The following is a 13196-nucleotide window of genomic DNA, read 5'->3' as shown; positions in this document are numbered from 1 at the left end:
TTTGATTTAATGTGTACAACCTTTTACTTTTGGGAATGATTCTTCCTGAGAAACCCCAATTGAGGGAGGTTGTAATTTTTGTTTGATTAGCGCTTAAGAAGCTAATCTACCTTACAGGGAAAAAATGATAAAGTGAGCATAAAATGAGTTAAGAATGCCAGATCTTTCTTTTTGAGGCCATAGAAAAATGCAAAAAATAGTAGCCACAAAATGGATTCTATTTGGTGGGCAAGTCGCTTGAAGCTTGATTATTTGCTACCCCAACTACTCAGTGTGCCCACTCTGCAGACAGTGCCCATCTGTGGGGAGTGATAGCTGTGGCAAGGCTAGTCTTGATATCCACACTTCCAGTTCCCATGTGCCACACAAGTGGGAACACGAAAAGTCTGGGTGGGAACCCAGGAGATATGGGGGACTGTGGTGCTGCTCTGGTTTGCACCCAGAGTCATGGTGATTAAGTGGTGTTAAATTCCATTCCCTTTTCCAAGTTATGAACTCTGCAGCTGTGTGTTCTGCTTCCCTCATAGGAGAGTGCAAACCGACTGGAAGAAAATGTGTATTATTTTGGGAGAACGGTGGAGGTGCTGCTAAGGCGGTTTGGCAAGGTAACTAACCCTCTCGTTGGTCAGTGACGCATCTGTCCAGCAAAGGGACCAGGGCTGAGAAGTCACCGCAAGTCAGCTTCAACCCTGCAGAAAAGCTCTTCACTTCGGAGCACAAACGCCCGCCGTTCTGCAAGGTTACAGAGCAGCTTGTGCGAGAGCCGCCGCTGCCCTTTCTAAATGCTCTCATTACAGCAGTTTTCAGTCACGGGACGGGCTAGGTTTTTCCACACAGCATGCTCCTCGTCTCAGCCCGGGAGGGAGTCAGAGAGTGACACTGACAGGGCCGAGGTCACCACCAACTGATAACAGGGAAGAGAATCCACTTAGAATGTTCTAATCCCACCTGTCCTTCAGGGCCCAGGCTTGGTACTGCTGCCTCTAACCCAAAGCCTGCCTTCATCTTCCCTCTCGGGAATGGTCCTTCCCTGTGGCCTGTTCATTGAGCACATGTGGCATTCTCACCATTCCTGTGTGTAGTTGATTCTGCCTACTAAATTCTGAGTCTCTCGGGGCAAGGATTGGGCCTTACTCATCCTCAGGTCTATCCTAGATTTAAGCAGAAAGACTTTAGTAGAGCTTTCATTATCACCATGGGGATTTCAAAAACATCTCGAATGTTTGGGGCCATCAGATCTCCTTCTCTCTCAGAAATTAGGGAGATTGCTCCATCTTTATAGCCAACAAAGACCCGACTCATACAGCATGTCAAGTCCGTTGGTTGTGAAAGGTTCAATTGGGAGGGTTTAATCATCTCAGCATGTCAAGACTAACCTAGGGCAAGGAGGCTCTCACTTGGTCCTTCTGCAGAAAAACTCCCCCGGAGGCCGAGGCCTGGACGGCCCTGCAAGGCCAACCCTGTGTGGGATTCTCACATTCATTCCCCAGGAGGGAATCGTGTAGGGGATCGGACAAGGGCCTCCTCCAGCCACGGATAAAGCTCTCTCTGCAGCCAGGGCTGCATCTGAGTAGCTTGAAGAAGCAGACCGCAGGACGTGCTGAGGGGCTAAAGGAGGGAGTGTGCTGAAGACCCCGCTCTGAGGGCTCTCTCCTGGAGCTGACCTGCCCTCAGTCTCCCCCCTTTCCGTAGTGCTGCAGCATTTGCTGAAATCTGGGTTGGTTCCCTCCCTACGTGGTAGTTTTTGCTCTTCCAAGTCCCATTTAGAGACCGAGGACATCAGCATGTGCTGAAGGTGGCTGTGAATTTCCAGTGATGTCTTCTGTGTTTTCTCAGACTATCGTGGAAGAGCAGTTGGCCATGAAGCGAATGGCGGACATCCTGATTAACCTGTACGCCATGACCGCCGTCCTCTCCAGATCCAGCCGTTCCGTCCGCCTCGGGCTGCACAACCATGACCATGAGGTGAGTGTGGGAGTGGGGCTGGGGCTGGGGCTGCAGGCAGTTTTTCTCTCCTAAGTTCAGTACATATATGGTGAACCCATTTATCCATTTGCTTTCAATATGTTGTTTTTTAAATGCAGTTGGTTTTAGAAACAGAAGCATTTCTTTGGGGAACAGGTTTGATGATTACAATTTGCTAGTAAGCAACAGGATCAGTTATTAAAGGACTCGATTCTTCTGGTTAGTTTTCGCCTTGCCTGCAGAAAAAAATGAAAGAGTTTTTCTTATATTCAGTGATTCCATGACATTTTTTACACCAGGGAAGTAAGCGGAATAGCATTTATCTGTACAATGTAGGTAGAACTGTTTGTAGTAATTCACTCTGTGCCCTTGGATGTAACATTTCTAGGAGTGTTCAACCAAATGACCTCTGAGGCTTTTCCTCTCATTACCGGTGTGTAATGTTGTGGGACTTGACAATCCATAAATTACAACTCAGCTCTGTTCCGTAATCAAGGGGAGGGATGGGGGCTACAAATGACAGAACTCCTTGGAAAAAGGCTCGAGAACTAGCATCATTGCTCTGAGCCTGGCTGTACTCACCATTCCTGACTCCAGCCCTGTCCCTGCTGCGGGGACCCCAGAGAAGACACAGCCCACCCACACGTGCCCCCGCTGCTCCTCTTCTCGTCTTCCCATTGGCCCATGCAGATACGCTCAGCGCATCACCATGAGAGTTTGGGGGCTGTCCTTTACTCGACTCCTGCTCTGTTTCTTGCTAGCCCAGTTCACCCCAAGGTCGAGAATACTGAATGTATTTGTTTAAAAGAGGAAAATTTTAAATCTGCTGATGTTTATATTTTTTTATGTTAGGTTCTACTGACAAATATTTTCTGCACCGAGGCATATTTCAAGAATCTTTACAACTTGTCTCAGCTAGAAAAATGTAAGTGATGTGGGAAGGCCCAGTCGAATAGTGGGACTTCGGACACAGGCTGGTGATTATGAAGATGGTCTAGTTCAGAATTCTTCTTGATTATTTATCTGTGTAAGAGTAAGGAATAACAGTGAGCACATTTTCAAATGAAGGTCTTGTTTATACTTGTTCAACCTCATCAGGTAGCCAAACTCAGTGCCTCTTCCTCTCTCCTTCGTGCCTCTTAGTATAGGATAACGTATCAGAAAAAGGTGTTAATTCCTCTGGCAGTCAGCATTTTCACACGCCCTAGGAATCAAGGCATTGTATGGTTCTTACAGTAATTCATCGTTATCTTTCGTAATAGAACCACGGCAGCAACAACAACAAAAAGACCTTCGTGAGTGGTGCCCTGGCCCCTGTAATGGAAATTAGCTGGATGTTTCCCACAAGCTTAAGGCAATCAAACAAGACATCTTAGTGAGACCTACAGTGCATGCATTGTTGGGCAGAGAAGTATGTGGAACTTCCCCACAGTAGGGCTGTTTTATTGGGGGTTTCTCTTCAACTGCCCAGAAAGGTGACCCTTGTGTAGTGGTTCTGGCTGGCAGATAGGACCGCCACATCAGACTATGGTTATTGCTGGATCATGCTCCTGGAGCCTCTTTGGGAGAGAGGTTCCTAGGAAAGGGAGCAGGAATTGTGTTTTCTGTGTTTATTAATCAGTAGCTGCTGATAGTTAAGAATACAATCCCAAGATGCTTAATGAATTTTATTTGCTCTGAATGCTACAGATGTTTGTCTAGAAAAGTCATGGGGATTGCCAACATTCTTTTCTATCCTAGATAGGAAAGCAGCAGCCAAAAGAGTAATCCCATAGCCCCAGGTTGGGGGCATTTGGACGTTCAGGAGAGAGTGAATCGGCTTCCTCTGTATCATTCGGTCATAGCTAACGCTCCCTTCCCTTCTCGGGGCATTTGTTTTGCATCTCACCGTTAGACTTTCCACGAGCCAGTCTTACACTCCTGCTTGATTGTGGGCCCCATCGGGCTCTCATTCCATTCTCTCCTGAGGAGAAAGTGCCTTGGGTAATTACCTGGGCCTACAACAGTGGGATGCCCCAAAGTCAACTGATTAGATAGACTGCTTTTCTCTGCCCTCGTACAGAGATCGATTGCCTTTTCTTTATGCTTTTTCTCAAATGCTGTAATGGCAGCATTGACATCTGTCACTGTCATCTGTTTGTTTTTTCTATTTTTTTTTCCAGATTCTTCTGAAAATCTAGATGAACACATTAAAAAAGCTGCTCAGCTGGTACTGGGTAATAGATCTTACACATGTGCTCATCCCTTGGAAAGGATATTCTGAGAAGAGGGGCAGGTGTTCCTGGAATCCATATATGATCACGATCGACCATGTCTTTGAACTGCATCAGCTCATGACTTTATATGGGTCTGATTTAGAAAGACACTTGCCATTTTTTCACAGAATAAAGAAATTAATAATTGTGAATAGGTTTTATTAAAAATATTTAAAGCTCTATTTAATTCCTTTTTTCAGGTTTCTAAAGGGACTCCATTTTGCCTTGAGAATGGTCCTAAATTTTGCTAAACTGAGTCCTCTCCTAGCACAATCTCCTTCCACATGGTTTATGTTCCTCACGGGGCAGAGAATGAAGGCTTTGGTAAAGGGAGCTCAGAGTCCAACTTGTCAAGTTGTTGGAGAGCAAACAGTCGATATGAGGACACCCACATCTTCTGAACTTCTCCCATTCTTAGAGCTGTGGCGGGGAGATCCCTGGATCAGGCCAGAGGCTGACGACGGCTAGGATCCAGCCAGTGCCTGGGCACCTTCATCTTCAGACCAGCCGCCATCTTGTTAAGCTCGGAATGAACACTCGCTTCTTAGTCTGCCCCATCTGCTTGACTGCAGGTGACAGAAGAGCTTGGGATCCCCATCCCCAGAGAAAAGCAAATGATCTGTTTGACCAGAGCCTCTTAACTCAGGTTACATCCCGCCCTTCCTCAAGTTAACCTTCACGCGCCACCAGAACCCATGCTCCAAACCTCACTGAACAAAAGCCAGAATGTCAGGACAGGAAGGGACTCGAGACCCTCTAAGCCCACCCCTGCCTGAAAAGGGATCTTCCCACAGAGGCCCAATGTGGAGGAATCCACTGCCTCGGAGGAACTCCAAGGCAGAGGGGGGAGGGCCATTTCATTACTCATAGCTCCTGGTTAGCAAGTGTTTCTTAAACATGAAGCCTCTTTAGCATTCCTTCCCTGCCCTTCTTTAGACTAAACTGCCCTGACTGCTTCAGCCAGTCCTCACCCAGCATGAACTTTGGGCCCTTCCCTGTCCTGGTTTCCCTCCTTTGCACATTCTGGCTTACTGATGTTCTTCCCAAAATGGAGGTGCCTACTCATGAACAAGGCACCTGGCAAGGTGGCCTTGCCAGGGCAGAGCACAGTGGGGTACCTTCCTTACTGTAGCCCGAGAAGGCCGTGGGGTCCAATGGGGACAGCGCTTGTTTGTGGAGTCTAAGGACCAGGTCCAACCCCACCTCCAATCTTTGGTACCTCTAGAACCTTGGCCAGCAACTTCACCTCCCCAGCCTCAGTTTCCTCATCTGCAAAAGGAGAGAGTTGGCCTAGATGGTTCCCGAGAACCCGTCCAGCTCTCACTCTATGATCCTAAGGCCCGATTCATTTTTTGGTTGCCATATTACATTATTAACTCCTTGGTTCATATGCCTAATACTAGGATTGCTGGCCAAAGCATATAGAAGCAGTTTATTCCAATTCCAAACTTCCAGAACAGTAGAACCAATTCACCAACAGTATTAGTATGCCTGTCCTCACAATCCCTCTAACATTAACTGTTACTTTTGCCAATTTGCTGAGTAGGAGGTAAAATTTCAGAGTTGTTTTACTTTTTGTTCTTTCATTCAGTTGTGCCTGACTCTTCATGACCCCATTTGGGGCTTGTTTGACAAAGGTACTGGAATGATTTGTCATTTCTTTCTCCAGCTCATTTTACAGATGAGCAAACTTAGGCAAGCAGGGTTAAGTGACTTGCCCAGGCTCACACAGCTAGTAAGTGTCTGAGGTCAGATTTGAACTGAGGTCTTCCTGATTTCAGGCTCAGCGCTCTAACCACTGCACCACCTAGCTGCCCCTCATCTAGCTGTTTTAATGGTTGTTGAGAGCTTGCAGTTTTTCTGAAAACTGTTCACTCCTTTGACCATTTATCTGTTGGGAAATGTCTCTTTGGCATGATCTATTCTTGGTGATGGTGAGCCAACTCGTGATCGCTGCTTCTATTTTAAAAGTTAGCAGTGGCACACTCTGAACAGTCTGGCATTGTGGAAAGTGCTGGATTTGGAGTCAGGACCGTGGTTCATATCTCAGCACTGCCACTTAGTACCTTAACCTCTATAAACTTCTGTTTCTTCATCTGTTAAAAGAGGGAGTCAGACTTCTAACAATCATTTAGCATCTGTGGACCTTTCTAAAATCCTACACTTGGTACTGATAACTGGCCCCGCTAGAAACACCAGTACCACTCTATAGCTGCTGCCTCATCCCCCCTCACACACACACACACACACACACACTGTCATAAGAATGAAAAAACAGATGGTTTCCTGATATTTGCCTAGAGATTAAATTTGGCCATCCCTAATAGAGAGTCCAAGACAAAGCTCTAAATGGTGCCCCCTAAAGGAGACTTCCTGGCCTAAAGCGGCTTCTGCGTGTCCATTACCCACATTTGGTCAGCAACTGGATAAAGTGTGGCCATGGCAAGGCAGGGGATAATGACTGAGGCCATTGTCGACCAACTGATCAGTTAGCAAGCAATTATTTAGTGCCAGGCATATACTGGGCATGGGGCAAGAGGAAAAGTCTGCCCTCAAGGAGCTTGCACTCTGTAAAGATTAAACATGCCCCCCAAGTATTCTAATGAAAAATTTTGAAAGGTCATGCATGGAAGAGCCCTTTCCATTAGTCACAAATACTGCAGCAATAATGATGATTTTCTCTTAACTCCATAACTGTAAATAGATCTGTTTTTTGTTTGTTTGTTTTTTAAGATTCCCACCTCTATACCTGCTGTGCTTTTGCCACGGTAAATTTTAGACCCAAAAGAAAATCCCACACATAATTGCCTTTCTCCAGGCCTGTCCTGCCCTCAGTTTCAGCTAGAGCTCATTTCACCCCTTTCTGAAGCCACAGCAGACATGACGGTAGAATGTCCAAAACGGGAGAACACTGGCCTTGGGCAAAATCTTCCCGTCTTTATGAACCTCAGTTTCTTCATCTCTAAAATGAGGAGGTTTGACTAAGGTACCTTCCAACTCAAAACCCTTATGAGTGAATATATGATCCCAGTGTTTGAGCCCATGGCCTCAAATAAAGGATCCCAGGAAATGTGAAAGGCCCTTCCCCTGCCTACTGCTGCCTTGCGTAGCCAGCCTCCTCAGGGGAGAAGAGCAGCCAGAAGAGGTATTCCTCTGGCCTCGTGCCTGGCGCTGTCCATCTCCTGCCAGGTGCAGCCTGACCTGAAGAAAGGCTGCGATGGGCTGGGCTGGGCTTCTTCCATCTGCCCCAACACACAGCAACCTCCATCCCATGCCACCATGCCAGACTCCCAACCAGGAGGTGGAGACCCTCTGGTGCAGAGAAGTGACCCACCCCTTGACTTCAGGCCTCCCATCTCTTGCTGCATCCGTCCTTTTGAGAAGAGGAAGAGAAAAGTCCATGAAGAATGCGACTTTTTTTTTTTTTTGAGACAATTGGGGTTAAGTGACTTGTCCAGGGTCACACAGCTAGTAAGTGTCAGGCCACATTTGAACTCAGGTCCTCCTGATTCCAAGGCCAGAGCTCTGTCCACTGCACCACCTCGCTGCCCCTAGAGAATGTGACTTTTCTCTCCTGCTGTGCCCCTTTCTTACCTAACCTCCAACCTTTGGAGGGAAGAGGAGTTGTGAAGCAGGGCCCCCCATCTGACTTTGTACTCCCATCTCATACTGCACTTACCTCCAGTCTGACCTCCAACCTCTACTGGGAAGAGAAGTGACGCCCTCCACTCAGTGATGAACATTCTCACATCTGGCCATACCTCCTAGTGACTGAACTCCTGTAGATCATCATCCAAACCCCATCCCCCATCCGACCCCTACCACCTGAGTCCTCATTCTCATCCCCCTCAACCATCCCACCCTCAAGTTTCCACCAAACACCACCTAGCCCTTCCACTGTGCCCTCTGGAATGCCTGTTCCATAGTCAACAAACTCCTCTTTATGCTAAATCTTTTCCTCTGCCATCCTTCCATCTACAAACTATTGCTGAAATCTGGCTTTCCTCTGATGACACAGTCACCCTGGCCACCTTTTCCAGTGCTGGTTGCACCTTCACTCTGGTTCCTCAACCCCACCTCAGCCACACACAAAGATGACCATACCTGTAACCTTGCCATCACTCACAAACGTACTACTCACATGTTCAAGAACTCCAAAATCCCCCTATCCAGCCATAGTCTGTTGGTTTTTCACCTCTCCCTCTGCCTTTCCTTACAAAACTACTCTCTGTCCACACCACGACCTCTAGTCCCTGGCCCTCTCATTTTCTCCTGCGCCATCTCCCCGAACTAGCCACTCTCCCCTTTTCCTCATCTTTACCCCTGGGTAAATCCATTCAACTCTATGCTGTCCTTCTCTCTTACTGATTATACCCAGCCAAATCTCAGCCTTAGATCATTCTTATCACTCGTCACCTTTGCTCCTATACTCATGCTGCTGAATAAAAATGGAGAAAATTATATAACTGTTCTGACTGGATCTCCTACAAATGTATATTACGGACTCTCACTGCTGCTAGGCAGTCCTACTATACCTCCCTTATCAACTCATTATCCCATTCTCCACAGTGGCTCTTCCAAACCTTTTCATCCCTCTTCAAACCTCCCCTGGGTCCCCCTAACCCCACTGTCTCAGCTGAGAACCTTGCTTCGTATTTAACAGAAAAAAAATTGAGGTCATTCAGAAGCTCCCTCTTCTCCCCCCTTCCTCACCTCATATCACTTCTATTCCTTCTACCACTCTCTCCTTCACCTCCATCTCTCATGAAGAACTGGCCTTACTCCCTTTACCTGCACAAGCAATCCTGTTCCATCCTGTCTCCTCCAACAGATTGCCCCCTCTGTCATCCCCACTGCCTACACACTTATCCATGTCTCCCTCATCCTGGAAAAGACCTTCATTTGATCCTCACTATCATCCCTATTAATCATCCTATATCTCTTCAGCCCTTTATGGCTAAACTCCTCAAAAAGACCATCTACAATAGGTACTTCCATTTTCTCTCCTCTCGCCCTCTTCTTAACCCCTTACAATCCAGATTCCGACCTTATCATTCCATCAAAACTGCTCTCTCCAAAGCAACCAATGCTCTCTTAGTTACCAAATCCAAGGACCATGTCTCCATCCTCACTCTGCAGCCTTTGGCATTGCTGATCCCTCTCCCCTCCATGACACTCTCTTTTCTCTTAGTTTCCAGGACACTTCTCCTGGTTCTCCTCCTACTTCTCTGATTGCTCCTTCTCTGTCCCCTTCCCTGGATCCTCTTCAAGGTCACACCTTCTTTCCCTCAGGATCCTGACCTCTCTCTCTGTATTAATTCACTTGGTGATCTCATGAGCTCCTAAGGCTTTAATTGCCATCTCTATGTCGATTATTCTCAAATCTGCCTCTCCTGCCCCAATCTCTCTGCTGACCTCCAGTGTTGCATTTTCAACTACTTTTCACACATCTTGAACTGGATTTCAGTAGACAAACTAAGCATGTCCAAAACTGAACTCATTTTCTTTTCCCCAAACCCTCTCCCCACCTTCCTTCCAGTCCCTCAGGCTCCCAACCTAGGTGTCATCCTGGATTCCTCCCTACCTCGGACCCCCCTGCCATGTCCGGGCTGTTGCCAAGGCTTGTCAATTTCACGTCTGCGACATCTCTCCAGTATACCCCCTTTTCTCCTCTGATGCTGCTACCATTCTAGTGCAGGCTCTCATCACCTTATATCTTGATTACTGTAAGCCATAGCTGCTTGTGGGTCTGCTTGCTTCCAGTCTCTCCCCATACTAATCCATCCTCCATTTAGCCACTGAAGTGATTTCCCTAAAGTACAGGTCCTAACATGTCACCCTCTCCTACTCGATAAATCCCAGGGGCTCCCTATGACCTCCAGGATGCTCAGTTTGGCATTCAAAGCTCTCCCTAACCAAGTTCCTTCCTCCCTTTCCAGTCTTCTCAAACCTTACTCCCCAACATGTACTCTTTGATCGAGTGACGTTGACCTCCAGGCTGTTCCACGAACAAGATCTTCCACCTCCCGGCTCCAGGAATTCTATCTGGCTGACCCCATTCTTGTGACACTGTCCCTCCCCTACTGTCACTTCTGGCTTCATTTAAGTCTCAAATAAAATCCTACAGTTTACTGGATGCCTCTCCCAATCCCTCTTAATTCTAGTGACTTCTCTCTGTTAATTACCATTGATTCCCATCATTTGAGGTAGTTATGTTCTATAAAGTTGCCACAAACACTGAATTAGCAAATACTGAACCATTGCTCCTAGGAGAAATACGCACTTAGGTTCCTGTGAGCCTCTGGTCACAACATTTACTTCAGCACTTTCCCCAAGAGGCCTCGTTTATAGATCAACAAATTTCTTCTTCTTTTTTCTGGCTATACCCTATTGTTGACTCATTAACATTGAACTCACAGACAACAGTGGTAGAAGCTTATCTAATACATAGGTTTTCTCCATTAGGCCAGTGCTTAGAAACACTAGAGAGAACTTCACTTCCACGCTTAGGGACTTTTAAACAGTGAAATCACCCACAAAAGTGCAAAAAATGTAGCACTAAATCAATCACAAAAAGCATACTTGTTTACAATACGAAAACAGAAACAAGAAGACAGAACATCACCTTGTTCAATCTCAGCTAGGTCCGGCACTCTGCATGCGCATGATGGTGAAAGCATGAGTATTGATTTGGGGGCTACAAAAAAATTTTAGCAAGTGGGCAAATTCACAAATATGGAATCTGTGAATAATGAGGATGGACCAACTATATTTCTTATTTATCTTATATATAACTTGCTTTGTATATATTTGCTTGCATGTTATCTCCCCTATTAGATTGTAAGCTCCTTCAGGACTGTCTTTTCCTCTTTTGTAGCCCCACAGCTTAGCACAGTGCCTGCCACGTCATAGTAGCTTATTAATGTTGATTGATTGATATATGTATCATTACCTAGGAAGCACGGAGTAAGCACCAAAAGCAATCCATTCATTAAACAGTTTGACTTCAAGCAATTCAGAATTAAAAGAAAAGAGATTTTAGCCTAATGGTAATTGGCAACATATATTTGATGATACTCAATTAACAACATCTTTAAAGAGAAATTTATCAAGAGTTGTGAGCCTAAAAGTAACATCTGGGCATTGAAATACTTAATGAATTTCAGTGATTAGTAATAAGTGTCCTATAAGGAATTTTACAAAAATAGGATAAAGAGATACTCATATTTTTTAAATGCTGTGAAAATGTAGAGCCAATCTAACCACTCTTTTCACTAGGTAATATTTGTGGCCCTTGAAACATGCTATACCGCACTAGATGGATATACTCAAATGGTGGGGAAGACCACATCATTGTGAGAGAGCTGCATCATTCACTTAAGGAGTCTGCCAGTCCCAAAGTTGGTTGTCAGGTCCATCTGATACCAGGATCTCTTTCCCTCTGAATTTGGCCTGACTGCTGAGGAGCTACATCTATCAGCAAGAATTTGTTTGATTTCCCCCCCCCCCCACCCCGGGGAAAAACTTCCAGTATTCCATGCTATGCTGGTGGATTGTGTTTCTATTCACCTGCAAGCTCTGTTTTTTTTTTTAGTAGCCATGGAATAAATCCACTCTCTCAATCTGTCAGCTGCAGGTACCCAAATCCTCTTTCTTGCATGCCTCTTTACCATTCCTGTTCTAATACATGGAGATGAGAAAATCCATTATGCTTTTCCATTTATTTTCCATTGAACTACTCAGGGTTTCAATTAAATATGCTGGCTAATTAGGCCCCCTCAAAAAACCTTAAGTAAAGACCACTTAGGAAGCTTTATACATCAATGGACACACATCTCACATCACATTCCTTGGAAAGAGAGGGTGTGGGATGAGTTGTGAGATTTTTTTTTCCTCTTGCAGTTTGGAGTTTTCATCACAAACTTTGTGACTGCATGGTGAATGATGAAGTGTGGGAATGCCAACATCCTGGTACTTTGTCGCAATGGTCAATCTAGGGAGCATTGGCAATGGTGTTCAAATGATGTCAAGGTCCCTGCGGGTTCCCTGAACTACTTGCATGGCTGGCTTTGTCCTGGAGGCTGGAAGCCACAATCAAAGAGCCAAAGCTAGGAAATTAATTGATAATTCAAGGCAGGTGTTCATCAGGATAATTATGCCATTGACTAGGTTTCCTTATGTTTTTGCAAATCAAACCATGGGCAGGACAGAAAGACAGGCTTCTGTGTTCTGAGAGGTTTTTTAGGGTTTTTTTTTTTCGGTGTCTGTCCTACTAAATTGTCCTCTTCAAACTTGTTTTCAGTCTTTAAGAAAACCATTCCAAGTGAAACGAAGCATCTGTGAAATTGCATCTATTTCTAGAACAGCATTTAATGAGCTGCTTGAGCTCTCTGGAAATAGCGTCTCTGGAAAAAAAAATATCTAACCAACCAACAAAACCAATTTCTTTGAAAAACAGTCCAGTCATTTCCATAGACAAAGAAAATGCTTATTTACATATTTCTAAATATCTCTATAAATAGGTTCGACAGCATCTGATTACACTTAAACCAATATCCTTGGTGGCAGGATGTCCTGTAGGCATCCCAAACTCCCCAAAAAAGGCATCACTTCCCTCCTGTCTCCCAACTTTCCTGAAATTCCCTACGACTATGAAGGGTATCGTATCCTCCAAGGCACGCAGGATCACAACATCAAGGTCACCCTCAGACTCTCCCTTGCATTCACCCCACGTGTTCAATCCACTGCCCAGACTAGTCATTTCTACCTTCACAACACCTCTTGGATATGTCTTCTGTCCCCTGTCACTCCCATTCTAGTTCAGGTCCTCATTCTTCTTGCCTGGACCCTAATGGAAAACTCACAGCCAGAGAGTTCAAACAAAGTCTTTCTACTATGAACATCCCAATACCCACAGGCAGAAGATATCCACACACACACACACACACACACACACACACACACACACACACACAC

The 13196-nt window shown here is 45.6% G+C and overlaps 2 protein-coding genes across 3 annotated transcripts in view; one reads left to right on the top strand and one right to left on the bottom strand.

Moving 5' to 3' along the window:
* The window catches only part of ACAD9 (acyl-CoA dehydrogenase family member 9), a 53364-nt gene extending 48992 nt beyond the window's left edge, over positions 1 to 4372 (top strand). Inside the window, exons 15-18 of the mRNA XM_027863887.1 lie at positions 528 to 605; positions 1837 to 1965; positions 2818 to 2890; positions 4128 to 4372. Of these exons, the coding sequence (XP_027719688.1) occupies positions 528 to 605; positions 1837 to 1965; positions 2818 to 2890; positions 4128 to 4228 (381 nt within the window). The 3' untranslated portion in view covers positions 4229 to 4372. The remainder of the gene's footprint in view (positions 1 to 527; positions 606 to 1836; positions 1966 to 2817; positions 2891 to 4127) is intronic.
* LOC114044436 (uncharacterized protein FLJ43738-like) overlaps positions 1972 to 13196 on the bottom strand; it is a 36468-nt gene continuing 25243 nt past the window's right edge. For both annotated transcript variants that reach the window (XM_027863885.1, XM_027863886.1), the window contains one exon: positions 1972 to 2201. In XM_027863885.1, the coding sequence (XP_027719686.1) occupies positions 2164 to 2201 (38 nt within the window). In that variant the 3' untranslated portion in view covers positions 1972 to 2163. The remainder of the gene's footprint in view (positions 2202 to 13196) is intronic.

This window comes from Vombatus ursinus, unplaced genomic scaffold (assembly GCF_900497805.2).
Source record: "Vombatus ursinus unplaced genomic scaffold, bare-nosed wombat genome assembly UNPS02014773.1, whole genome shotgun sequence".
Lineage (NCBI taxonomy): Eukaryota > Metazoa > Chordata > Mammalia > Diprotodontia > Vombatidae > Vombatus > Vombatus ursinus.
The sequence above is the reverse complement of the archived record's forward strand: the minus strand, read 5'-3'. Positions and strand labels throughout refer to the sequence as shown.